This window comes from Vanacampus margaritifer, chromosome 17 (assembly GCF_051991255.1).
Source record: "Vanacampus margaritifer isolate UIUO_Vmar chromosome 17, RoL_Vmar_1.0, whole genome shotgun sequence".
NCBI lineage: Eukaryota > Metazoa > Chordata > Actinopteri > Syngnathiformes > Syngnathidae > Vanacampus > Vanacampus margaritifer.
Window position 1 is genome coordinate 13,082,199 of NC_135448.1, and position 27,725 is coordinate 13,109,923.

The 27,725-nt window shown below is 38.5% G+C and overlaps 2 protein-coding genes across 3 annotated transcripts in view; both read left to right on the forward strand.

Moving 5' to 3' along the window:
- The window catches only part of triqk (triple QxxK/R motif containing), a 129,830-nt gene extending 123,897 nt beyond the window's left edge, over nt 1-5,933 (forward strand). The window contains exon 9 of the transcript XR_013288781.1: nt 5,848-5,933. The gene's annotated coding sequence lies outside the window, so the exon portion shown is untranslated. The remainder of the gene's footprint in view (nt 1-5,847) is intronic.
- Nucleotides 389-27,725, forward strand: runx1t1 (RUNX1 partner transcriptional co-repressor 1). 2 transcript variants are annotated; one of them, XM_077548110.1, is made up of 11 exons: nt 389-559; nt 5,848-5,985; nt 7,659-7,894; nt 10,056-10,145; nt 13,109-13,290; nt 15,180-15,460; nt 16,283-16,380; nt 17,912-18,125; nt 18,394-18,462; nt 21,776-21,966; nt 23,100-27,725. In XM_077548110.1, the coding sequence occupies exons 1-11, from the start codon at nt 391-393 to the stop codon at nt 23,430-23,432; spliced, it is 2,001 nt and encodes a 666-aa protein (XP_077404236.1). In that variant the 5' UTR covers nt 389-390; the 3' UTR covers nt 23,433-27,725. The 2 variants fall into 2 exon arrangements, with proteins under 2 accessions (XP_077404236.1, XP_077404237.1); XM_077548111.1 differs by having other exon boundaries at nt 16,283-16,371.

Consider the following 27,725-nt stretch of genomic DNA (forward strand, 5'->3'; position numbering starts at 1 on the left):
TCTACTTTCAGCCAATCTTGAGGCGACATAATGCTGCACGGATTCTGCAATATGAAAGTTGGGGTGGAGTTTTTCAACATGTTTCAGACACTTGAACGTTCAAGACGTATTAGATTTGGCCTCTTTATTTTTAACACTTTATATTGGTTAATAATGCAGGAAAAAAATAGAAGAGATTACAGCGAAGGAAAAATGGCTGACCATATTTGGGCAGACGCGTATTACATATTTGTCTTTAATTATGTTCATGTTTAGTAACTAAATATCACATTCTTCAATTAGTCATTTGATTTTTGATGAATTTCACTTTATCCGGTTTGACATGATCAATTGATGACTAACAAAAGATGTGGCAAGGTTTTGTTGTTTATGATGAGATGAAAAGAAAAGATGTCACAAGGCTTTGTTAGCGACGACACGTCGGCTGTGTCGAGGATGAAAGAGCTCATCGGGTTTATAAATGTGGTCCGTCGTCGCCGGAATCGGTTGGTAACGAGGGACAAAAGGACGGCTGCAGAAATGATTAGGGCTCACGTGAAGACGTTCGGACATGACGCTGGTATGTGACCATTTGGATTTATTGAGGGTTTGTTTGTAATGTAGACTTGAAATTGCTCCGTCAGGTGGAAATGCAAATTGTCGTATGCTGAGTGTTTAAAAGCAGGTGCTAAAAGTTAATGACAACAAACAAAATAGCTAAAAGTAAATTTAAAAAAAACAGTCGTAAATGATTTTTTAAAAACATTTCACCTATGCAAAACTACATATCGAAAATGTACTTTGGCATTGTCTTTTGTTGACAATTTCTTACATGAGTTTTTCATTTTATTTTTTAGCATGACATTCTATCCATCCATCATCTTTTTTTCTTAAAATAAATATATTGTATTTTTTAAAAAAAAATTCATGAAATGAAGCAAAAAAAATTAACACTACAAACTAAACTGGAGCATTGGGGGGGGAAACAAATCCAAAACGGAGCATTTTTTAGGACAAAATAAAAACTAATTAAAACTGACAAACCTGTTCAATAAACTGAATTTGAAAAACGAAAGCCACGGTGATGTAAAAACTATAAGAAAAAATCGAAATTCTTAGCAATTGTGTCCAATATTTGTTTTTTGTCTTTGATCTAAGGTCATCTTAAAAGCTTAAAAGTAGAAGTTGTTTGAAGGTTTAGTTTAACCGTGCATACCATGATGCTAATTTCCGTTAGCACGATGCTAATTTCCGTTAGTCCGTCTATGGTGATTGACATTGTATATTAGCATGAAGCTAGCTTCATTTGACTAAACGATGTAATTTGGTTTACCAAAATGTTCAATTTGCATTTGTTTTGAATTGAATGATTAACGTTGGTGTTTCCTAAGTGATGGCTGTTGTTTTGATTTTAGGGGGTGCACCATGGGATGTTGAAATGGGTGCGAATGGCCGATCTAAACTGTCCGGCGCACCAAGCTTGTGGTAGCATTTTATTTAAAATATTTGGATCATATTTATATGATTAACCTTCACCTTTTTATGGCCATTGTTTAGGTTTTTTATTTTCTAGGGGGTGCACCATTTTGGGGAAATTGAGGTGGTGCATCAGGCTGCATTACACAATTTGTTGGGCAAAAAAAGCTTTTTACAGGTAGTTTGACTTTTTGTGGTAAAATAATGTTGGTGAGTTTATGACCTTATGCTTGGTGCATTTCCTCAGCGCACTGAAATTTCAAATTTGGCTAAAAACTGTGGTCTGTGCACCCCTGGGAGTGCCTCTAGTTTGTGGTATCTAAATTAGTCTTAAAGAAAAAATTTAGGGGGTGCGCTAGTTTGCATGTTGTGATGTAAAAGGCAGCCCTTCACATTTGTGTGTGTATTTTTTTTTTAAAGTTGCTTCTACCCGTGTGATTGACTTCTTGGCGGTGAGGCAATGACGATCAATTTGTGACCTCATGCTTGACGCACCCCCTTCCTGCTCCTTCCCGAAAAGGTCTTTATTGCAGCAGCGGCTGCCTTGTTTGTGAGCCCGAGTGATGCAATACACGCGTAACCTCGGCAACGGCGTGTGCGTGGCGAGCCGGTATCGAATCGCCTTTCTTTGGCCGAGAGTGATTTGGTAAACATGGGCGATCATGTAAGCGTGGTGCGCCGAGGCCTAATGGCTGATGTAAGCCCAGGGACATCCTTGTGGTGAGCGGCGGCTAACGGGATGCTCTTAAGGTTCGACTTTAAATAAATGGTGGACCTGAAGAAGGCTGTGCTCCCAGTCAAGAGTTGCGGTAGTTTAGGAATTTTGTGGTGCGCGCACCTTGTCTCTGCACACACCTGAGGGAAATAAAGTAACTTTTTTTGTAATTATTAAATTTTTGTTAGTATAAGATTCAATTTTAACAGGCTTTTCCCCCAAAAAATAGCCAATTACCCCTTTCAGTCCAACAAGATTTGGCGCACCCGCGCTCCCCTGTGTGCACACTCTAGAAAAAGTAGTAGTTCATTTTTTAGGTTAAAATTATTTTCAACAGCCTTTCCAAAACTTTTTTGTTTTTTGCCAAACACCCCTTTCAGCAATATAAGACTTGGCACACCACATCTGCCCAGTGCGCACAACCTAGAATTTTTAATTTGGAATTGTTAATTTTTTTTGTTGCCATTACATTTTTCAACAGCTTTTCGCAAACCTTTTTGCTAAGCATCCCTTTCAACATCACAACAGCTGGCGCACCTGTGCACCTCTGTGTGCACACCCTAGGAAAAAATAACTCGTAACACAATAATTCCCTTTGCTGTATGTTGGACAGTAAAGTTCGCTAGCTTGCTCACGACGCAAAAGCTAAAGTCAGCCTGCCGATGTCTTGCATCCCGAACAACAATTTAGTAAGTGCATTTAATGAACAGCTGTAACGCTCCCGTGGGATTCCATCCAACTACACGGCAAACACTTGCGGCCTCCATCAATAATTTGAAGAGGCCGCTCTCGTCCTTAATGGCGGCTTTCATCCGCCCTTCCTCCCCGTCCGTCAATTCCCCGGCCGCAGCACTTCGGAGAAGTCGTAAAGCTACTTGGGCAAAGTCAAAGCGTTTTCCATTAAGGCTCCCTCCGCACGTCGATAGCTGACCGGTCGGGGAGTGTCCGGCGGCCGCGGGGCTGGCGGCCCACGCTCGGAGATTGCTGGCGAGGCCGCTCGTCATAAATGGACGAGAGATGCGCGTTAAGCGCGCTCGTTAAGTCTTAACACGCGGGCCGTGCTGTCGTGCCAGCTTTTGTTTTCAAGGTTGTTTAAGGTGTACTTGTGAATTATGCATGGCGCGCCGTTGTCTGAGTACGAGCTGTCAGGAATATTCATATCCATGCTAGGGGTTGAACGATGAAAGATTTTTTTTGTGAAGACTATAAAGTGATGAAATTTGAATCAAATGTCATTGATATTTTTTTCAGCACGGTATAGCGGTCCCAACCTTTACACACAGAAGACTAGCTGTGGTTATGCTAGCCAAAGCTAAATGTCATTTATATTTTTTCCAGCACGTTATAGCGGTCCCAACCTTTACATACAGAAGACTAGCGGTGGTTATGCTAGCCAAAGCTAACAATCTATTGAATCAAATGTCATTGATATTTTTTTCAGCACAGTATAGCGGTCCCAACCTTTACACACAGAAGACTAGCGGTGGTTATGCTAGCCAAAGCTAACAATCTATTGAATCAAATGTCATTTATATTTTTTTCAGCACAGTATAGCGGTCCCAACCTTTACACACAGAAGACTAGCGGTGGTTATGCTAGCCAAAGCTAACAATCTATTGAATCAAATGTCATTGATATTTTTTTCAGCACGGTATAGCGGTCCCAACCTTTACACACAGAAGACTAGCGGTGGTTATGCTAGCCAAAGCTAACAATCTAGGCTAATCTAATACTGTGCCGCAATTAGTTTTTGGTACTTTCAAACTCACGCAGACATGCTATGTGTGTTGTACTGTGACAGTTGTACTAAGATGATGACACTTTCTGATGCGTGTGCTATAAAGTTCTTGCTAGCACGTCTACATGCTGCGGTCGTCAAAAATGGATGCGACAACATCTAGCAACATGTTTCTAAATGAGTTCAAGATGATTTCCGGTGGGAAAGGGTAAGCGTAATAGATGATGGATGGCAAAAATGACATTCAGTCAAAATAAATATTTCTATGGTGCTTTTGGGTTCAAACCGGCTTCTTTTTGTTGCTAATTGTTGTGACCGAGCACATTGTTGGAGGACTTTATTTGTCTTGGCCTCGCGCTGACGTGTTATTATGCGCGTGTAAGGTCTTTTTGCGTTGTACGGCAGCGCGGTGATTAATCACTTTGGCTTCTCGTATATTTTTCATCATTTTTCATGTTGCTGGCAGCCAGGCCAAAAGAAAAGTACAAGTGGACTTTTCCAAGCGATCTGCTGTAAATCACGCGCGTTGCGTTGCTCTCGGAGCAATTAGACGACTACTCGCTGTCTGGCGCGCGTCTTTCTAACGTCAAGTTAATAAATTTGGGCGTAAAAGTGTACATTAAGACGCACGGTGATTGCCAAAAGGGCATTTTAGCATGTCAGGTTCGCTTGGAAAGCGCATTAAACGTCTCCGTCATGTCTGCTGCATGTCACACGTCCCCTTGCGTTTCTCCAAAACCGAAAATTGTTTGTCTCACACGCAGACGCGCAAATATGAAAGAAAAGGACCTCAACTTTAGTCAACTGAATGTACATCGCTTTTCTTTAAAGCAGGGAAGCAAAAATGACAAATTAAATCTTATTCTTTCCAACCCATCCTCATGAATAAAATGTCTGATTTTGTATAGCATTTATTTTGTAGTTTTGTTTTAATATAGTGTATTTTCTTATTATTTTGTCAATTAAAATAGTTTTTATGCACCTTGTGTTTTGTTTTGCAATGATTATTATTATTTACTCTAATATTATTTATATTATTTTATTTCAGTTTTTTGTTTTTAATCATAAATTCGATTTTTTTTACCTCTATTAGACTATTGTTAATATTGTTGTTTTATTTAACATTACTTCATTTGTTTTTGTACCATTTAGTATAAATTATTATTATTATTATTTAGTTATATTTATTTATGTATTGTTTTCCCCTATCAATTATTATTTTTTATTTTTTTGTATTGTATTTTTTCTGCTGTTTTATTTTCTTTTACTACATATTACATTATTTATATATTATTTAGGTTTGAATTTTTTTTGTTATAGCCGTTGTGTACCGCCTATTTAATAGAATGCATTTCCTTTTTCCTAATTGTTGCTGATTTTTATCTTTTCTCCTTTATTTTTAAAATAAGTATTATTTTTATTTCTCTACAATTTATTAATAATAATGTTCTATATTTTTTGCTAGTTTTTTTCTGCACTATTGTATAGATTTTTATTGGATTAATTGTATTTTGGTGACTGTGTGTGTATGACTTATTCATGATAATGGGCTTACTTTTTTCAAATTTAACGGTTACTTTTTTTTTTTATCATTCATTTTCAATTTTATAAATTTTTTTCCACCACTTTATCAGAAAACACCCTGACGAAAACCTTGAAGGTTTTATCAATGCGTCCTTTCTGCTTGATGCAAAACGTGGCAAATGTGATGGCAGTGGCGCTCCGCAGTGTGCCGACGTTGCGTACAGCAGGCGGGCACAGATGGCGCGGGAATGAGCAGTTGCGGAATGTGGCTCTTGTCAGTCCTCACATGGCGGCGCCAGCATATGCATCACTGTCACAACACACACACACACACACACACGCGTGTGTGCGTGCGTTTGTGTATGCTCCGTCTCACTTCCCTCCATCTTGACGCCGTCCTTCCGCCTTTTGACAGGTCGCCCTGGGAAGCGCTCCACCATGCCCGACTCACCTGCGGATGTCAAGACACAGTCCAGGTTGACCCCACCCGCTATGCCGCCCCCGCCCAGCACGCAAGGAGCCCCCCGAAACAGCTCCTACACCCCCACCACCCGTGAGTACCCTACTTTTACGGAGAGTTTTTTTGCACAACATGAGGTGTAGTTGTTTTCACCGTCATCATGTTCCACACTTTCGTATCTGGTGAGTGATGTGGGCGTCAAGAAATGACAGAGTAGGGTTTGTTAAACATTTTCCTGTGGTTACATTTCAATACTTACTGTACCACTTTTTTTTTTTTTTTTTTTTTTGGGCACTCTCACGTTTTTGGTGTGCCAACTGTGGTGGTCGTGTTCCCAGGGAGGCGGAGCTAGTTACAGTGATGCCACGCCTACTCCAAGCTAATCACAGCCCAGTATTGACTTGCAAGTGCACACGTTCTTGGAGTCAGTGAATCAAAGCTTGTTGGCTTCCTCCCTGCCAATGAAAACACGTTGCAATTAAACATGGCGGAGGGGGAAGGGGTGTTAGTTTTTGAACCTCTTTCTTGCTTGCTTTCTTTGATTTGCGGCGTGACTTCAATTGTTAGCAGATGTGATGCCGGAGCATCGCTTGTTTGGACGCCAGCCAGAGGGGGAGGCACCAATTAATCGCATTAAAACACAGACAATGTATACGCACACACACGCACACAGTTTTTATATTAGCGATTATTTACCCTAAAAAAATATTTTCTTTGGGGTTTGAAAATGGGATTAAAAAGCTTTTTTCTTTGGTGAGAAATTATATTAAAATAATGCATATGAATGTCATATTTTTATTGTTAATTTAGTCTTGATCAGTACAAAATTTGTGTCGGAGGTTTGTTCAGTTTTGTTTTATTTTTAGTTTACACTATTGATTATTTCTACAAATGTCTGTCAAAAGTTTTGGTTCTAAATGATCTCAGTTTGATGTGTCAAACGTTCCATTCTGTACACAATATTTTGTGCGGCAAAACAGTTTGGTGCTTTATGAAATATTTTTTTGTTGAAAGGTAGCTCTAAATATTTTTGTTTGTGTGTTAGATGTTCATTTCATTGCATAATATTTTTGTGTCAAAAATGTGTTTTTCTACTAGTGTTAATTTCAGTTTTAGTCCAGTTTCAATCACGCTTGTTAGTTTTTATCATAGTTGGTCAACCTCATCCCTTTTTATTTAGTCCATTTTTAGTCGACTATAAATCTAGCATTTTTATTTTAGTCCAAGAAAACATACTTTGATTTGTCTAGTTTCAGTCAACAACAACTGTCAACGTTTTTGTCAGGACAATCTTTTTAACCCTGTATTTTTTTTGTCGGTAGATTATGTTGAACATTTTGGGTCTAAAACGATATCACATAAAATGTTCACTTTATTTTTTATTTTTTTTTATTGAAAAACAACTTGACACACAATTAGAGTATATCAACAAGTGGCTACTATGGCTCCATGCTACGAGCTAGTAAATTAGCCAGCATTAGTTAGCGGTCGGATTAACATTATTGTTGGAACATTATAAACCTATGTTACAACTATATTTTACTTTTTTTTTTTTTTTACCTTTCACCTCCTGTCTTTCCGCACTCACTAGCTGCAGATTTGAAAAGGGTCACATGACAGATTAGCAGACACAAGATTTTACAAAATCATATCATTTTCGTCTCCTTTTTGTTCATGAACTAAAATGTCTTACACAAGTTAGCTTAGGTCACAATTTCCAAGTTAGTTGTACACATTTATTTGTAATGACATTTCTTCTTCGCCAGTGACGAACGGCAGCAGCAGCCACTCGCCCACAGCGCTGAACGGGGCGCCGTCACCGCCCAACGGCTACGGCAACGGGCCGGGTTCGTCGTCGTTGGCCAATCAGCAGCTGCCGCCGGCCTGCGGCGCCCGGCAGTTGAGCAAGCTCAAGCGCTTCCTCACCACGCTGCAGCAGTTCGGAAACGACATCTCGCCCGAGATCGGCGAACGCGTGCGCACGCTGGTCCTCGGGTTGGTGGTGAGTAGCAGCTGCTCTTCTAAACACACTTTGGAACCCTGTCCCTGATCTTGAAACGCTGAACCTTAACTCTATCTTAAAATATTTATTTGAAACCCTAACCTTAACTTTTTAACCCGAGTCCTGTTTTAAAAACCCAATTAGAAACCCTAACCCTAGCTTGAAACCCTACTCTCAAACCATGACCCTTGTTGGAATTCCTAACTCTGGCTTAAAACTCTTATTTTAAAACCTGAACACTGACTTGTAGCTCAATGTTAAAAACCAAGCCTTGCTTGAAACCCTACTTTGGGACACTAACCCTGACTTGAAAACATACTCTGAAACCCTAACGATGGCTTGAATCTCTAACTCTTCTCTAAAAACCGTATTTTAATACCTGACTTGAGACCCTATTTTAACTCTTTGACTGCCAAAAACGTTAAATAACATTTAGTAAAATCCTATGGAGGAGTGCCAAAGACGTTAAAAGACGTTTGTTTCAAAACAGAGGTGAAACTAACCATTTTCTATTGTTGATTACTGAAAAACGGAATAAGGTGGAAACAAACTTCTGATGAAAGATGAGAGTCCAATCTTTCATTTGGTAGTATGTGTGTTTCCATAGTCCAAACACATAATTTTCTGTGGACCTTGAAAGATCAGTCAAAATGCTTAAATGGGCTGGCACTGGCGGCATCCCTTTTCTGAAAACGTCTGGCAGTCAAAGAGTTAAAACCTAAGTCTTGCTTGAAACCTGCTTGTTCCTGCCTAACCTTGGCTTAAAAACCTACTTTGAAACCCAAATTCTGTTTTGAACCCTTAACCATGGCTTCCCTAACCATGACGTCAACCCTACTTTCAAAACCTAACCGTGGCTGGAAACACTATTTTGAAACCTTAACTCTGGCTTGAATCCCAAATCCTGGCTTCAAACCTTAACCGTGGTTTTAAATTCCTGCATTTAAAACCCTATTTTGTAAAACTAACCTGGACTTGAAAGCATACTTTGAACACCTCACCCTTGCTTGAAACGCTACTTTGGAACTTGAACTTGTGCTTGAAATTTTGACCCTGACCTTCGACCTTATTTTAAAACTCTAAGCCTGACTATGAAACCTCAACTTTTGAGCCCTGACTCTAGCTTGTAACCTCTGGCATAAAACAGTGCCATGAAACCGTATTATTATTTATTGGCGCATTTTCTGAGCAAGTAGAAGACCTAAACAATCATCAAGTCGCGGCGAGGCTGGCAAGTGTGAGGTGTGAATCGGACGTCGGGATGTTTTTAAACAATCCCCGCTGAGCTTGGCCTCTTTTGAGCTTTGCCGTCCGCGTTTGTTGCTGCGCGCGGCAGCGCACCACTCCGCGCTCGCCCGTTTGGCTGGGCCGTCTCGTTCCCCCGCCGCCGCCGCCGCTAATGAGGCGGTTTGGCGGCACCGGGGAGACGAGGCGGGCGAGGCGCAATCTGGGCCGACAGATGCCACAAAATTCAGTCCTGGGAAATGACGGCGCCAAAGGAGGAGGAGGCAACGCGGCTCCGTGTTTTGTTTTCATTTTTGTTTTTTGTTTTTTTTTTTCTTCATCTTTCCGCCTCAGCGCGCGCTGTCAATCATCTTCTTGTTGTTTTTGCTGCCTGCTGAGGGAGGCCCAGATCATCGCGGCTAAACTCGGAAAAAGTGCTTGCTTGACGAGCACAATGAACAATAAAGTTTTATTCTTGTTAGCAATGCTAACATTAGCATATCAGCCTCCATAAGATGCCTGCAACCCATAACCCTGTGTTGAAACGAACAAACAAATCATTTTAGGAACAAATTCCCCGGGCAGCGACAACGTCTGCTTGATCTTTGTCTTGATTTCTATTAAAATCCAAACAAAACTATTTGTTTGCATGAGGATCGTAAACATAAACTTTAAAAAACAACCAAAAAACGAGTGATGTCGAACAAGCTTGCCGACGTCTCGTTTACTTACGGCGTGACTCGACTTGCTTGATTTATTTGTTTTTGTTAAAAGAAAGGAAGATATTTGTCCCTCTCAACCCGTACATATGCTTCCTCTTAGCGCACGCACACACACACTCTGACTTCCACACACTCTCCCACAGAGGAATATTATCACTTAATGTCTTCCACATGGACTTATGTTCGTGTGTGTGTGTGTGTGTGTGTGTGCGCAGAATTCCACGCTAACCATCGAGGAGTTCCACTGCAAACTTCACGAAGCCACCAACTTCCCCCTGCGGCCTTTCGTCATCCCCTTTCTCAAGGTAACACCTTCATCTTCATCATCTTCATCTTCATCATCCAACAGATGACGTGCTCTTTAAACTCAAAGAGAACAACAGGGCGAATGTTGTCTATAAACATAAAGGAAGGATATTGTTTAGCATCATGAAATGCGACTTATTAACATTAAGTCATATGGAAGTGTGGGGAAAATAATGTTTTATTTTTAGCATTTGGCATACTTTTTAACAGTATTTTTTTTTCAACACTTTTACCACAAAGTAATGATATTTGTCATGAACAGATCAAGTTTATGAACACTAAGGAACCATTTTCTTAAATCAAAACAACAATTTTGAGCAACAATTTAGATTTATTGACTAATGTCAGTGTTACAATAATTCTGTTATTTTTAATTAGTTATAAAAGAAAGTGTGTACGATTTTAATTAATTAATTTATTTATTTTTAAACATATGCTTCAGTTTAGCTTTTATTAGTCTTGGAATTAGTTTTAGATTTGTATTTATTTATCACTACACGAGGGCTTATCAAGTGCAAGTTAACCCAAAAGACGACAAAACGAAAAAAGATAAAAACAAAGGATTTCATCACTATAATTTCAATTAATATTTCTAGTTTCATTTTTTTTCATAAAAAGCATTTTTATAATGAAAATGTTTTTCAATTTAGGTTGAGATATTTTGTTTTTGTTCAAAACAAACAAATTGGTAACGTGATTAGCAAGCAATGATGATTTATGAAAACAAAATGTCGAGCAAAATGTTGAGAAAATGGCCGTCCTCTGGTGCATATCTTGCTTTTTTGTGTGCTTGTTGATGACGCCGTCCGTATTGCGGCTGCAGTACCAGATTTTCATCTTGCGCTTCTTCAGCAGATGGTTAGCGCATCAGCCGACTGGCTCCACAATCAAACAAGAAACACTTTCCTTTTTTTTTTTTTTCTTCTTCTTCTTCTCCTTCATTGCGACTTTTCCTCCTCTCTCACTTCCCCCAAGTCTAAATTTAGTGTCTCCCCGCTGCGGGACCTTAAATGCCAGCGAGCATATGGTAGCAGAGTGTGTGCGTGTGCGTGCATTTATAGGTGCACGGAAGCCCAGCTGCAACAATGGCTGTATTTCATGATGCTAATGTTAGCGCGGTGGGCTAAGCGAGCCCCGCATGGAACCCGATGCCGCAAGATTGCTCGACACTTTACTGGAAGGACGACCACACTCGCGCCAAACCAAAACAATCTTTCCCGGGGGGAGGTAATCATTTGGCCTGCAGGGAAAGTGAAAGCAGATGATGAATGTTGCGAACATCCGTCAAGATTCAATACTTAGGTGTCCCGTATGCACTTCCTCTCTAGTATTTTCTCACAGGCAACCTAAGATGAGAGAGGTTTTTATAACAATATATTAAGTGTTGACATTTCACATGGGAACAATTTTTTCTGTATGAACTCCCTTGGCGGATCCCTTGTTGGCCACCATGTGCTGCAGCAGGGATTTAAAAATGTTTTAATTGGATATGGTAACGAGGAGGTGCTGTATGAACTCCCTTGGTGGTGTTTGAAATGTCCTTGTAACAAGGTGTCCTGTATGAACACTTGTGGTGGTTCCCTTGTCTTGGCCAACTTCTGCTACTAGAGCGTTTCAGAAGTGTTTCAGTTTGACATGGTAACAAGGTGATAATGTATGAACTCCCTTGGTAGTGTTTGAATTTTTTTTGGAGTGAACTCCCTTGTTGGTTTCCTCGTGTTTGCTGCCACGTACTACAGCAGTTACAAAAGGTTTATCATTTGATGTTGGAAAAAGTTGGCGCTGTATGAACTCCTTCAATGGCGCCTAACCTGATGTTGAGTGTTTGGACATTTTAAAAGGTAAAAAAAATAATAATTCAAGTTTCTTCTGTGAGCTCGTTTAGTGGTGAGCCAGTTGCTTTTTCAGTGTGTTTTAAAAGTCCTGTATGAACTCCCTTGGTGGTGTTTGAAATGTCCTTGTAACAAGGTGTCCTGTATGAACACTTGTGGTGGTTCCCTTGTCTTGGCCAACTTCTGCTACTAGAGCGTTTCAGAAGTGTTTCAGTTTGACATGGTAACAAGGTGATAATGTATGAACTCCCTTGGTAGTGTTTGAATTTTTTTTGGAGTGAACTCCCTTGTTGGTTTCCTCGTGTTTGCTGCCACGTACTACAGCAGTTACAAAAGGTTTATCATTTGATGTTGGAAAAAGTTGGTGCTGTATGAACTCCTTCAATGGCGCCTAACCTGATGTTGAGTGTTTGGACATTTTAAATGGTAAAACAAAAAAAAAATTCAAGTTTCTTCTGTGAGCTCGTTTAGTGGTCAGCCAGTTGCTTTTTCAGTGTGTTTTAAAAGTCCTGTATGAACTCCCTTGGTGGTGTTTGAAATGTCCTTGTAACAAGGTGTCCTGTATGAACACTTGTGGTGGTTCCCTTGTCTTGGCCAACTTCTGCTACTAGAGCGTTTCAGAAGTGTTTCAGTTTGACATGGTAACAAGGTGATAATGTATGAACTCCCTTGGTAGTGTTTGAATTTTTTTTGGAGTGAACTCCCTTGTTGGTTTCCTCGTGTTTGCTGCCACGTACTACAGCAGTTACAAAAGGTTTATCATTTGATGTTGGAAAAAGTTGGCGCTGTATGAACTCCTTCAATGGCGCCTAACCTGATGTTGAGTGTTTGGACATTTTAAATGGTAAAAAAAATTTTTTCAAGTTTCTTCTGTGAGCTCGTTTAGTGGTCAGCCAGTTGCTTTTTCAGTGTGTTTTAAAAGTCCTGTATGAACTCCCTTGACTTGTAGGCCAACCGGTCGCTCCTGCAGTGTTTTAAAATTCAAAGTGGTAAAAAGGTGGCTCGTAAAAAAAAAAAATTGTTCCTGTATGAACTCCCTGGTTCTTTGACACCCTTTCAGATTATTAACATTTTGACCCTGTTAGCAATATGTCCCGTATGAACTCCTTTTGCTGTTTTCCCTCCTGTAGGCCAACCTGCCGCTCCTGCAGCGGGAGCTCCTGCACTGCGCCCGTCTGGCCAAGCAGAACCCGGCGCAGTACCTGGCCCAGCACGAGCAGCTGCTGCTGGACACCAGCACTTCGTCGCCCGTCGACTCGTCCGAGCTGCTGCTCGACGTCAACGACAACGGCAAGAGGCGCACGCCCGACAGGTGGGCCCACCACGTCCAAGTCATATTTGGTCTCATCGTTCATACAAATGAATATAGTTTAAATATGTCGTTTGAAACATAAGCGAAAACAATGGCCTTCTGGCTAATTTCACTTAATTTAAAAAAAATGGTTTTAATAAAAAATAATAATTCTTCATGAGCAAAATAAATAGAAAATACATCAACTTAAGTATCTTCAATACAATTAAAAAATTACAAATGATTTTAATAATAAACAAAAATCCACTTAATTTTATTCCAAAAATGACTTATTAGTAAATTGAGTTAAAGTAATGGGGGAAAATGTCCTTAAAAGTTTTTTTTCTACATGATTACAAAAAAATCAATATTGATTAAGAAAATAGTAAACAACAGTAGCTTTAACTGAAAAAGGGAATCAAATGAACGTATATGTAGACGTCCCCATGGATGCATTGTTGCTATGGGAAGGACGGGGGGGGGGGTAGGAAATAGAGGGAAATGGTGGCGGCTGAGGGGGGTGCTTGTTGGTGGGGGGTGTCGAATGGTGTGATGAGCGGAGAGGGAGGCTGGGAATGACGGAGGAGGGACGGAGAGGAAAGCAGCATATGGAGAGTCGTGGATGAGCATTAGGATCCCATAAAAACAGCTCATTAACAAGTTCAATCTGTTCATGGGAGTGGTGTGGAGGGGGGGGGGGGCTGCTGTTCAGGAGGTGGGAGATGGGGGTGAGATTTCACTGTCAACACACACCTGACTACATTTATTCCTGCTGCAACAAAATCCACCTCATCTGATGAAAGCGACTTGCAGGATTATGCGTACATGTGTGCGTTTTGATACATTACTGTGTGTGTGCGATATAGTGCGTGTGTAACATGAGCAAAAGCTGTTTCATTGTTAGCATCCCGTGTTAGCATCCCATGTTAGCATCAGTAAAGTAAAAACACTGTATTCCAATATATCCAATCAAAGTAATAGTATTTAGTGACACAAATATTTAACTAGACAAAGAGTTGAAATCATAATTTGACAAAGGAACCACATTAACACAAAGTAATACCATTTATTAGCACTAAGGGACCAACACAAAGTAACACTGTTACTGTAAATCAAAGTATCTAAATTCATTTACACAGTCACATTACCTATATTTATTACCCCAAAGTAAATCTACTAACACAAATCCACCATGTTTATTAACACAAAATAACATTAACTTAAAGTAATACTACTCATTAGTAAAATTTAACACTATTAACTAAAAGTAACAAAATTCATTAACACAAATAACAGTACGTCACATTAACCATATTAACACAAAGTAACTCTACTAACACAAATACACCATGTTTATTAGAGCACAAAGTAACATTTATTAACTAAAAGTAATCGTACTTATTAGTAAAATTTAATACTTTTAGCTAAAAGTAACTAAATTCATTGACACAAAGTAACCGTACGTCACATTAACCATATTAACACAAAGTAGCACTAGTACCACAAATGAACCATGTATTAGTGCAAACTAACATTTATTAACACTATCAACTCAAAGTAACCACGTTCATGAACACAAAGTAACATTTAATTACACAGTAAAAAGTAATATTTTTACACAAAGTAACCACATTTACACAAATTAACACTGAACTCAAAGTAACGAAATTCATGACCGAAAAGTAAATTATTAACAAAGTCTAAACGTGTATTACTACAAAGTAGCACTTTAGCAAAAATTTACAGAAAGTAAAATGTATGATCACAAACTAACACAATAACTCAGTGACAATATTTATTACTACAAAGTTACGTTAGAAATACAAGCTAGCTATGCGCTTAATACAAAGTAACTGTTGGCAAAGTATTTCTGAACACAAAGTAACGGCCGTGTCCGGTCCGCCGCCCAGAACCAAAGAGAACGGCTTCGACCGCGACGGCGTCGCGCACGTGCCCGACATCCACCCGAGCAAGCGGCCGTGCACCGTCAGCCCCGGCCAGCGCTTCAGCCCGTCCAACGGCATCTCGTACCCGCCCAACGGCCTGGGCCACCCGGGCGGCCCCCTGCAGCCGCCGCCGCCACAGCACTACCGGCTGGACGACATGGCCGTCGCACACCACCACTACCGCGACACCTACCGGCATCCGCCCGCCAATCACAGGGAGATCCGCGACAGGGCCCGACCCATCGGTAAGTGGCCACATTCAAACCACGTCGAGTCACGTGTCTATTTAACTCTTTGACTGCCAGACGTTTTCAGAAAAGGGTTGTCCCCAGTGCCAGCCGATTTTAAGCATTTTGACTGATCTTTCAAGGTCCATAGAAAATTATGTGTTTGGACTATGGAAACACACATACTACCAAATGAACGATTGGATTCTCATCTTTCATCAGAAAAAAAAGTTTGTTTCTACCTTATTCCGTTTTTGAGTAATCAACAATAGAAAATGGTTAGTTTCACCTCTGTTTTGAAACAAACGTCTTTTAACGTCTTTGGCACTCCTCCGTAGGATTTTACTAAACGTTATTTAACGTTTTTGGCAGTCAAAGAGTTAAAGGTCTTGAGAGCTTTATGGATATGCTATTACTTTATTTCTATGATGATATATATGATTACTTTTTTTGTCAACAACATGGACTCATTCCGCTTTCTAGATCTGTGGTTATTTAGTCCGTACACTCTCATATGAATTCGCCGTCACCCAAAAAAACATGTTTTTGCTTGAAAAGTGACGGGAACGTAGTCAGAATGCCCATCGCCAACATGAAGAACCCATTTTCAACTTGACTTTTTTTGCTCCGCTGTAGCACGGAGGCCCGAGCGGTAAGGCGTGTTCACCCCCATCCAAAAGTCAACAGTTGCGAGAGTTGCGTGACGTTTGCATCACTTCTTCTCAGACCTCCGGCTCCTTCATGAACGACAAAGCGTCATGTTTTAATAATGGCCTGCGCAGCCTGAGCGTCGGCGAGGTTCACATTGCGCGCGTGTCTTGTTTGTGCGTCTCGTTGCAGGCCTGCACGCGGGCGGCCGCCAGGAGGAGGTGATCGACCACCGGCTGACGGACAGAGAGTGGGCCGAGGAGTGGAAGCACCTTGACCATGTAAGAAAAGTAATAACATTTTTTTATATTTACTCCCTACATCTGTCTTCTACTCACCACCATCATTGAAATCACTTATCACTCTATTTTAGTATTTGTTACATTGTTTTGGATTTCGATAATGGCAATATCACGATATTGCGATATTTAAACTTCCACAATATCCTCGTCATCAGGCAGCACATCTGTTCAAAAAGTCAGGTTGATTTCCAATTGTGAAGTTGTAGCACCCTCTGGTGGCTATATTTTTTTTAGTGCATTTTAATTTTTACAAGGCATGTTTTGGCCCTTCTATGTTTAAAATCCACGCTAATGGGAATGAAGGTAGCCGAGTCAATATGTGGAGAAACTATGTGGGTCCTCCTTCGGCCATCGGAGGACCCAGCCTTGTGAATTTGGACACACAGGCAATGTGGCGTGCATTAGCATGTGCCTCAATAGCGTTATTAGAGATTGTGGGTTGTTTATATGCATTGCTGTTATGTACAAAAGCACAATATTGTGCTTTATTTTTTTTTTTGTATGAGCTCATTTTTTTATAATATTGTGACCTTTTTTTGATAGCACCAACCCCCCCACAACATAGTGATAATTATCGTATCGTGAGCTTCATATCGTGATAATATCGTATTGTGATGTTTGTATCATTACATCCTTAATTACTACATTTTTTTTAATTCATTTTTTTAAATTAATTTTATACATGTATCTTTCTTATTTTAAAATTGTATTTATTTCATCCATATGTTAGATAAAAATGTGTTATGTTCATTAAAAAAATATTTTTTAATATACAGTATATGTATTCTCTGTCTGTTACATACTTTTTAACAGAGGTGGGCATCGTCATTGACTGGAATTGATGATTGATGGAAGTGCCCACTTTTTTGCGTGTGCGTCAGCACTTTCAGCAAATGCTTGATAAAGCGAAGCCTCAAAAAAATACACGGATTGAGAAGGACCGTGTGTAGAAAGTGTTGAAGCTTTTAAAAAGATTTACTAGTAATTTGTATTTATAATTTTCACACCAACAATTTAGGGCTGGGCAATAAATCGGATTAATTCGATACATTGTCATTTTAAAAATCGAATCATTGAAAATGTGCTAAATCGTGAAATCAAATTTTGTCTTCTGAATTATTAAAAGATGTTGTTCTTATGTTCTGTTACATTCAAATGTTTGGGAGAGAATGCTGGATGGGTGATTTACAAGAATGTTTACAATAGCTACCAACTACTTAATTGTGGCATTTAAACACAAACTATAAATGTTAAATTTATGTTAAAATTTGCACAGGAATTATTTGTAAATTTTTAATCGATTAATTTTTGATTCATTTTATTTTTATTTTATTTTTGGGCCATATCGCCCAGCCCTACAACAATTATTACTAAAATGTATTACTGTATGTATTTGAAGTTTAATTATTGTAACTAAATAACAAATATAAAGGAATATAGCAGAATGAAATGTTCATATTTCTCATAGCTGAAGGAAAAGTAGCGTCATGTCAACTTGGCGCCTTGTCGTGTCCCGTAGCTGCTCAACTGCATCATGGACATGGTGGAGAAGACGCGGCGTTCGCTGACGGTGCTGCGACGCTGCCAGGAGGCCGACCGCGAGGAGCTCAACTACTGGATCCGACGTTACAGCGACGCCGAGGAGCTGAAAAAGAGCGCCGCCGCCGCCGCCACCGCTGCCTCCAGTGGTCAGTCCAGGCAACAGAGCCCTGCCGCCCAGGACAACACATCAGGTCGGTTTGCAGTTAATATCCAACATCATTTGTCTTATATTTGATTGTAAAGTAGAGAAAAAAATATGTCGAAACTGGTGTTCCACAAGGCTCACGTCTAAGGCCCATGACTTTGTATAGATTTCTGTTATCGCCAACATTGATTGATATCATTCATTTTTTTTTTCTTTTTTTGGGGGGATTGATATCATTCATATGTACTGCGCAATTTACATTTACATGTAGCAAGCGATGGCTAAGGACAGTTCATGTGTTTGTGTCCCCTCAGACATTCACAGGGAGCTTTTGCATCGGCCCGTTTCCGGCTACGTCCCCGAAGAAATCTGGAAGAAAGCTGGTGAGCAAGCGAGCGAGCTGTCTCATATGCGCATAAAATACACGCGCGCACACAATCGTTCTTATCGCCTCTCGGCGGGGGTGTAAGCCATCTTGCATCTCGGAAAGCTCAGGTGAGTCTGACTCAGAGCTGAAAATGGAGGAGGAGCTGGGGGGAGGGGGGGGGTCCTTTTGAATCCCAATGCGGACCCCCACCTGCTATCTGAATGTTTATTTCCACTACAAATACACTGCACACAAATACAATTTCATTTTCAAGAGATAAGTACTTTTTTTTCTGGTAAAAATTCAACCCAATTCTCGGAATTTTATGACCATTTTCCCTTAGTTTTGTGTTTTTTTCTCAACTTTTATCTTGGAATATTCCGATTTCTTTCTCCTGCCATTATGATGTTTCTGCTTTTAACAGTAGTTACAGTAAATAGTTTACTCTTGTAATGTGCTTCTTGGGAAAAAAAAAGTAACTTAACTCATTCACTGCCATTGACGGCTATAGACGTCAAAAATTCATTTGAACTATTTCTATTAGTTTGACATTTTTTTCCACTTGTGTTAACAAGAGTATGAAAACTAGAAAAAAATGTATTCAGAACAGATATAAAATTGTGAGTTAACTAGTGAAGTCATGCGATTAATCACGATGACAAATTTTAATCGCCTGACGCCCTTAATTTTTTATAATTTTTTTGTTTTTTAAATCTTTTCTTTTATTTAAAGAAAAGATTGTAAAAAAAATAGGGGCATTGGTTGATTAAATTTTTAAATTGTAATTAATCGCATGACTTTACTAGTTAACTCACGATTAAAAAAAGAAAAGAAAAGATTATTAAAAATTAGGGGCGTCAGGTGATACATTTTTTTAATTGTAATTAATCGCATGACCTCACTAGTTAACTCACGATTCATTAAAAAAAAAAAATCTAAATTTGCAATAAATAAAAAAATTCTAGGTTTTCATACCTTTAACAAAAGTGGAAAAATGTTAAACTAATAGAAATCGTTCAAATGAATTTTTGACGTCTATAGCCGTCAATGGCAGTTAATGAGTTAAATTGTAGAAACACAACTTTTTTATTTTTATGGGAGCTCACATGTATTTTATTACTTGGAAAAATACATCTTATTGTGATTCCTATTTAAAATTGCGCCTTTTTTCTTGTTAAAATGCAACAATTTTTAACAGGTTTTTTTTTTTTTGCATGTAATATGACTGTTATCGGGGTAGAGGACAATCAACTATTCTGTGATTGTTACATTTTATTTTTGTAAAAATCTGACATAAAAAAAAAAGTACATTTACTCAAATTGTTACATTCTCTAGAAAAATCTTGATTGAAAACAAATTACTTTTGACGATAATTGCATTGTATTTGTAATCCTATTGAAATGTTCCTGTATTATGGCTACGTTTTCATTTTTCTACACATCAACCTCCATCCATGCGTTTCTTTTTTTTTTTTTTCTATTTGTTTTGACGCGATTGAATTACATGAGCGCATTTGTCGGAATAGCCGAGATGGCGCCGACTCATTACTTGATTTCTTTGGCGTCCGGGCGTCAGACGAGCGATAGTCCATTTGCCGAAAAGATGAAAGAAAAAAGAAAAACGCTGCCGCCGAGTAATATGCATTTAAATTGAATCCAGTGTCACTTCCGTCGGCGGCGTTGGTGTGCGTAATCACAATTCCACGCACGACACGCACTTCAGCCGGCGGCGGCGGCGGCGGGGAAAATGAGCCTCCATTTTGACGAGCGCTCGTTTGACACGGAAAACAAACATACAATTGGAAAAACAAGTGTAAGGCCATTAAGTTAAAGCGAGAGGCGCATTTATGCCAAAAACGGCATTATCTTTTTTTTGTACGCGCGGATAAATGCCGCCGTGCTTTTGCCCTGCGGGGAAGATTGCAAAATAGTTTTGTGTTGTTGTTTGTTTTTTGTTTTAACACAATGGCAAGTGAGGAGACAATACATCTGCTGGGAAAATGTTTACAGTTGGTGATAAATATTCAAGCGCATTCCCTTGCTTCCCGGCCGGGCCTCGGGGACGGCACAATGGAAATGCATCATTTAAATAGAAATTGCCTCATTTGCATACGCAATTAGGCCAGTTCCAGGCTTGACGGGAGCGAGCGGAGAAAGACGGCAAGGCAGCATCACAATTAGGAGGAAATCCGTTTCTTTGTTTTTGTCAAACAGAAATATTTTGGATGTAAACCTTGACGTATTTGAAGATCAAACACGACACGCTTAACTCATTCACTGCCATTGACGGCTATTGACGTTAAAAATGCATTTGAACTATTTCTATTAGTTTAACATTTTCCCCACTTTTGTTAACAAGAGTATGAAAACCTAGATTTTTTTTTTTATTATATTAGAACAGAAAGAACATTTGTAATTAATCGTGAGTTAACTAGTGAAGTCATGCGATTAATTACAAATAAAAATCGCCTGACGCCCCTAATTTTTTATAATGTTTTCTTAAAAAAAAGATTATTAAAAATTGGAAAAAAATTCTTACAATTATTTTATTTTATACATTTTTTCAAGAAAAGATTATTAAAAATTAGGGGTGTCAGGTGAAATTTGTAATCGTAATTAATCGCATGTCTTCACGATTAATCACAAATTTATTATTTTATTTTATTTTATCACAGAATAAAAGTTGATTCCCGATAACATCCATATTACATGTTTACATGTTTAAAAAAAAAACCTGCATTTTAACAAGAAAAAAAGGCGCAATTTACTAAATAGAAATCACAATAAGATGTATAAAAAAATAAATAATAATTATTAAAAATTAGGCAGTTAAGATGTTTAATCGTAATTAATCGCATGACTTCAGTAGTTAACTCACGATTAATCACAAATGTTATACTGGTTCTAAATGTACAAAAAAAAGTTTTCATACTCAAAAATGTTAAACTAATAGAAATAGTTCAAATGAATTTATGACGTCTATAGTCGTCAATGGCAGGGAATGAGTTAATGGCAAAATTAAGATTATTGCCTATGCATTTTTGTTTCTATTTTACATTATTTTATTACAAAAAAAGTCTGAATATTGCGATGGAAAGTTTACAACTAAGTATTGTACGACCTTTTTTTACGTACATTATTCTCAAACATTATGACTTTTGTACATTGTAACTTTTTCCTCATACATTACTTTTTTCTTGCACATGAAATGACTTGTATGTCAATTTTTTTGTTGTTATGCTTTTTGGGGGTCATTTTTTGGGGAAAAGTGATGCGCTGTGATGTCGCAGGTGCAAGAGGACTGACTTGCGTGTCGGCGCTCTTTCCAGAAGAAGCGGTGAACGAGGTGAAGCGCCAGGCCGTGTCGGAGCTGCAGAAGGCCGTGTCGGAGGCGGAGCGCAAGGCCCACGAAATGATCAGCAGCGAGCGCACCAAGATGGAGCGAACGGTCGCCGAGGTCAAGCGACAGGCCGCCGAGGACGCCCTTTCCGTCATCAACCAGCAGGAGGACTCCAGCGAGGTCTGAACGCGCCACGCAACACTTTTTCACCTTTTTTTTTGTTAGCTAGCGCGATGTCGCTAATAAGATTTTTCTTCTTGTAAAAAATGCAAAATAAAAAAAAATCCGTTGTGGTTGTAATGTTACAACAGTGATGTTTTTCAGAGAAACAACAGGAAAAGATTAGTAATTTCACGAAAGATAACTTAAAAAGTAAAATTGTGACAAAATAAGTAACTAGAATTAGGTTGTGATAGAAGGAAAAAGTAACAGTAGTTATTTATTTGAAATTTGGTTATATGATACAATAAATAAAACTTACTCGAGAAAGAGAAAAAAAACGTTGCACTGTTATGAAAAAGTAAACATTTTGAGAGTAAATATGGGAGGAAAAAGGGTAATGTTACAATTTAAAAAAAAAAAAAAAAGTCTTCAAATTGCTAGAAAATGTTGTAGTACACAAAAAATGATGGGTTTTATGTCAACAGATGTATATTTTTTTATATGTGTAAAAATTTAAAATAATAAATGTAAAATAAATACGCGTAAAAATAAAATGTAAATATTTATTACGAGAATACATTTTTCGTAAAAAATTCTGGGAAAATAATTGTAATGTTATGACAAAAAAAGTTATGAAAAAATTGTTGGAATGTTCCAACATAAATAATTGACGATAAAAGGTGTATACTCTACTGTAATTTCCTATGGAGGCAAAATACACTTTTGTGACCGCTTTTGTCTAAATGTGGTAAAACCAAAGCAACACTTTTGGTCATCTTAAACACAAAAAGAGCCAACAAAAGGAGGACGGGTTCAAAAAATAAAGCAACCACAGGAAATTCTGCTTAGCTTAATGCTAACACTTTATGAAAAACAATATAGATGAGCTAACAAAACTAGCATAGGACATTTTACACATGCAGACTGATAATACTCATAGGTAGGGATGGGCAAGTATTGATGCTAGCCTTATTTTAATCGGGTACTTGAGGAGACTACTGATACTGGCCACCGATACAAAGTCAAAAAAATGAATCCTCCACTAACTATGTAATGCTTTACATTCTATTTAATGATGTAATTACTACGTTTTTTTTTATGATTTGCACTGAAAAAAACCCTTAGAAATTTTTGTTTGCAAATTTTGACAGAGCTGCTGGAACTGCGGCCGCAAAGCCAGCGAGACGTGCAGCGGCTGCAACACTGCGCGCTACTGCGGCTCCTTCTGCCAGCACAAAGACTGGGAGAAGCACCACCACGTCTGCGGACAGACCCTGCAGGCCCAGCCGCCGGCGCCGGCGCCGCCCCAACAACAGGGGGCCATCGCCGGCCCTAGCCCCGCCCCCGAGACCCCCGCCCCGGTCAGCTCCTCGGCCTGCACGCCCAGCAGCTGCGCCGGCAGTCCGGCTCCGACCCCGCCCGCCGCCCCTCGTTCGTCCACGCCCGGCACCCCGTCGTCATCCTCCGCCCCGGACGGCCACTAGAGGGACCCCGTGACGCGTAAGCTAATGCGGCTAACGGAGCGCCTACGCGATGTGGGTCATATTGACCCGCCTTGACATTAATAGCAAAGATATTCTTTGTTGCCAATGAATGAATGTAAATAGTTACGTTTGGCGTTCTTGCTACTTTGTCGTCTCGCTCGTTCTTGTTGTTGCAATTGTTGTCGTTGATGTAGCGTGTTTTGCTTGTAAATAAGCCCGAGCAGAGAAAGCAGCGTTGTCCCGCCTTGCTAAAAGCCACATCTGGGGCAACCGTAGACGCCATGTTTTTCACATCTTTTACGACAAATCGTTATTGGCATGTTTTGGATGTAAGTTTCACTTTTGGAGACAGTCGTATTATTAATTTTGTCTTATTAACTCATTCACTCCCAGCCGTTTTCACTCAAGCAACCCCCTTCGCTCCCAGCTGTTTTACTGGATTTTGACAGATTTTGCAATGCCCACAGAATATTGTGTTCTATTGCTATAAATAACATCGTGGAACCTACCAAAATATATTTTTTTAATCATCAGGAAAAAAACACATATTTGTATCTGTTTCAGTTTTGCAGTGATTAGCATTAGAATATAGCTAAGTTTCATCATTATTCACAAACCTGTTGAAAAGCAGTGGGGGGGGAAAGCGTGTGGCAACATGGCCCTGGTTGATCTCTTATACTCTGCTGCCACCTGCTGGCCGTTTTTTGTAATAACTACCATTGCTTTAAACAACCTCTATGTCAGAAGCTGCATCAAAGCCTTCTGTGCGATCTTGAATAAAAACTAAGGCTGTTAAAGCATTAACTAATTAATTAATCACCCAAAAAAAATCACATTAATCATGTATTAACGCAGATTAATCGCACTATTAACTCATTCACTCCCATTGACGGCTATAGACGTCAAAAATGAATTTGAACTTTTTCTATTAGTTACTTTTTTCCCCACTTTTGTTAACAAGAGTATGAAAACCTAGGGAAAAATAAGTTAAAATTTGTGAATAATCTTGAGTTAACTAGTGAAGTAATGTGATTAATTACAATTTAAAAAATGAATCGCCTGATCCCCCTAATAAAAAAAAAAGGAGAGATTATTAAAAATTAGGGGCGTCAGACAATTACATTTTTTAATTGTAATTAATCGCATGACTTCAATAGTTAACTCATGATTAATCACACATTTTATACCTGTTCTAAATGTACAATAAAAAAAAATTTAAAAAACGTGAAACCAATAGAAATAGTTCAAATAAATTTTTGACGTCTATAGCCGTTAATGGCAGTGAATGAGTTAATTTTGGACCGCAGATAATCCTTTAGCTGACGGTGGATGGTTACGTTAAAGGTAGCACAGGCTGTGTTTGAGCAATTAACATAACTACATGCATTAAAGTGAAGTATTTAATAAATGTTTGCATAAGACATTCAAAATATTTGTTCATGTCAAACTATCTGGGTCATTTTTTACCATATTTTAAATGATACACGTAATTAACTGATTAGAAGAAGAAAAAAAAGGATGAACGTGTGCAGTGAATTACAAAATGTTGAAGACGTCCTCATAACATTAAATAGCAAAAGAATTGACACATAACTGATGCTCTTTAAATTTGGTGGACAAAAAAATGTTGATTAAAAAGCCTTTTTAATTAAGCGATTAATCGTGATTAATCAAATATCTAAGATGTGATTAACCTGATTTAAAAATGTCATCGTTTGACAGCTCTAATAAAAAACATAAAAAATGTAGTTTTTCGGGAGTGAAGTATTAAATGGGTTTGAATGAGTTACATGACAAGTTATGCTGCCCAAAAAGACGGGACAACATCGCGCCAAATACTTTTTGACAACAAAAGTGACTCAGCAAAATTGAACTTCAACCTTAGGCAATCATTGAAACCTTATAAATTATAGGAAATTTTATTTTAGCTTTTTCATGTAACTTCTCAGAGAAACTGAGGCAAATGTGCCGTACGTGACATCATGGGTTTCTGAGGCAAAAAGCTAAACGACTTTTCTATATGTGACTAAGCTAAGCTAAGCTAACCTAAGACACAAGAAATGTTTATTTATAAGATCTCAAATATTGCCTAAGTTTGAAGAACAAGAGAATTGTTGTGATAATGTCGCACACTTGACATGAGAATGACACTTAACTCATTCACTGCCATTGACGGCTATAGACGTCAAAAATTCATTTTAACTATTTTTATTACAGTAGTTTTAACTTTTTTTTTTTCATTTTTGTTAACAAGAGTATGAAAACCTTGATTTTTTTTGTACATTTAGAAAACTGATGCAGAATTTTTAATGATTTTTTTTTTTTTAAGAAAAAAAATATTTAAAAATGAGGGCCGTCGGGAGAAAACAATTTTTAAACCTAATTAATCGCATGACTTCACTGGTTAACTCACGATTAATCCCAAATTTTATATCTGTTCTAATACCAAAAAAAAAATTCTAGGTTTTTATACTTTTGTTAACAAAAGTGGGAAAAAATGTTAAACTAGAAATAGTTCAAATGAATTTTTGACGTCTATAGCCGTCAATGGCAGCGAACGAGTTAAGAGAAATCACAGTGTTGTTGCTGCAATGAATCTCATTTACTTTTCGAGAAACAAATACAAGGTTTGATGTTTTTTTCTTCGGCGCGGTGTAGTTTTGTGCCGTCGTCTTGCTTAAGATTTGAAATTTGAACTCTATGGTTGCCTCGGACAGGCCCAGAGGTTTTTTTGTTTGTTTTTAATTTTCCATTCCTGATTGGATTACTCATTTGCAGCCTGGATTTTGGACCCCCCCCACAGACGGACCGAATATTCTTCAGTATTATTTTTCCTCACTTAAACACCTGAAATGGAATACCGACAAATTTGCAAGGATCTCTTGGGTGTCGGCTAATTTCCGAGCACAAAATCCGAGTTGGTAAACTGCGGAATACAAATCCACAAGAATGTAAAAAAAAAACATACATGGATGTTTTGGATACGCAGGATGTGAGGCCATTTTTCTGTCACATGACCAGGAAGTGGCACAGGACTTAATGGGGATTTTCAGAAGCTCATCGCGTCCGAAATTCATTGTTTTTGCTTCATTGTGTTCTTCTGAGACGGACGGTGGCCCTAAAGGTTCATTTATTTATTTCACGATTACGTCATGATCCCGTTAGCCGTCACAACAACAACAAAAGTGTTCATCTCTTGCCGCTGCTTTGACATCGTGCGTACGTGGCTAAGCTCACTGTCGTAGTTCTTAATATGAAAGGGAAAAAAACGCCTGTGAAATCTCAGAGCTGCTACTCGAATCCGAGCAGGAATTATTTTTTTCCCCTGAGAACTAGTACGGAAATGCAAAACTGCTTTTTTGCTCTTAATTTTTTTTTTTTTTTTTTACCGAAATGTGTTTGCACTGTCGCGGATGTTTTTTTTCACAGCATGCTCGTTTGTTTCTTTTTTTCGTGCGCAGAATGTAAAAAAAAATGTTCACCGTTTTTCAAAGCGATAGCTAAATTTGGCTATTCTCAGAAAAGACAACCGTGCATGACTGGACGTTTTGACGTTAGATATTTCTTATTTTGTAGAAAAATGACAAAACTAGAAAATAAAAGAAAAAATTGTAATCTTTTAACTTTCCAAATGGCGTACACTCCGATTGACAGCTTTAACACTGCAATACACCAGGTACACACACACACACACACACTCACTCACGCACACAAAACAGCCAAAGATTGACACCAAGGACCAAATCCTGATTTATTTTTTTCCCCGATGAAAAAATGTCAGGTTGCCAAGCCAGACTGACAACTGATCGTTTTCAGCAATAATTATAAAAAAATTGTGGCAAAAAAATTTAATTTTAGCTTTGAGTGTTTTAGTTGTATTTTTGTTTTTAGAACCTACAAGAGGTATTTGAGGGCAACACTGAAAACGGTCAAATTGACAATTTAATCGTAACATTGCGAGAAAAGTTTTGAAAAGTCGTAATGGAGAAAAATAAGTCATATTTTTACAAAATGAATGTTCTATTGTGAGATTTTTTTGAGAATGAAGAGGAATTATTCAGTGGCGGGGAATCCATAACGTTACAAGAGAAAAATCATTTTAAAAAATTAACTTGGCTAAAAAAGAAAATGAAAAATCCCAGGGGAAAAAATGATTTTATGTGGAAAAAATTTGACTTCATTTTTTTCCAGATTTTCCTAATATGAAGACGTTTGTCATAATTAAAGTATTTTCTTTTAAAATGACATATGGCTATCCACTATCCACATCAACATTAAAAAAGTTTAAATGAG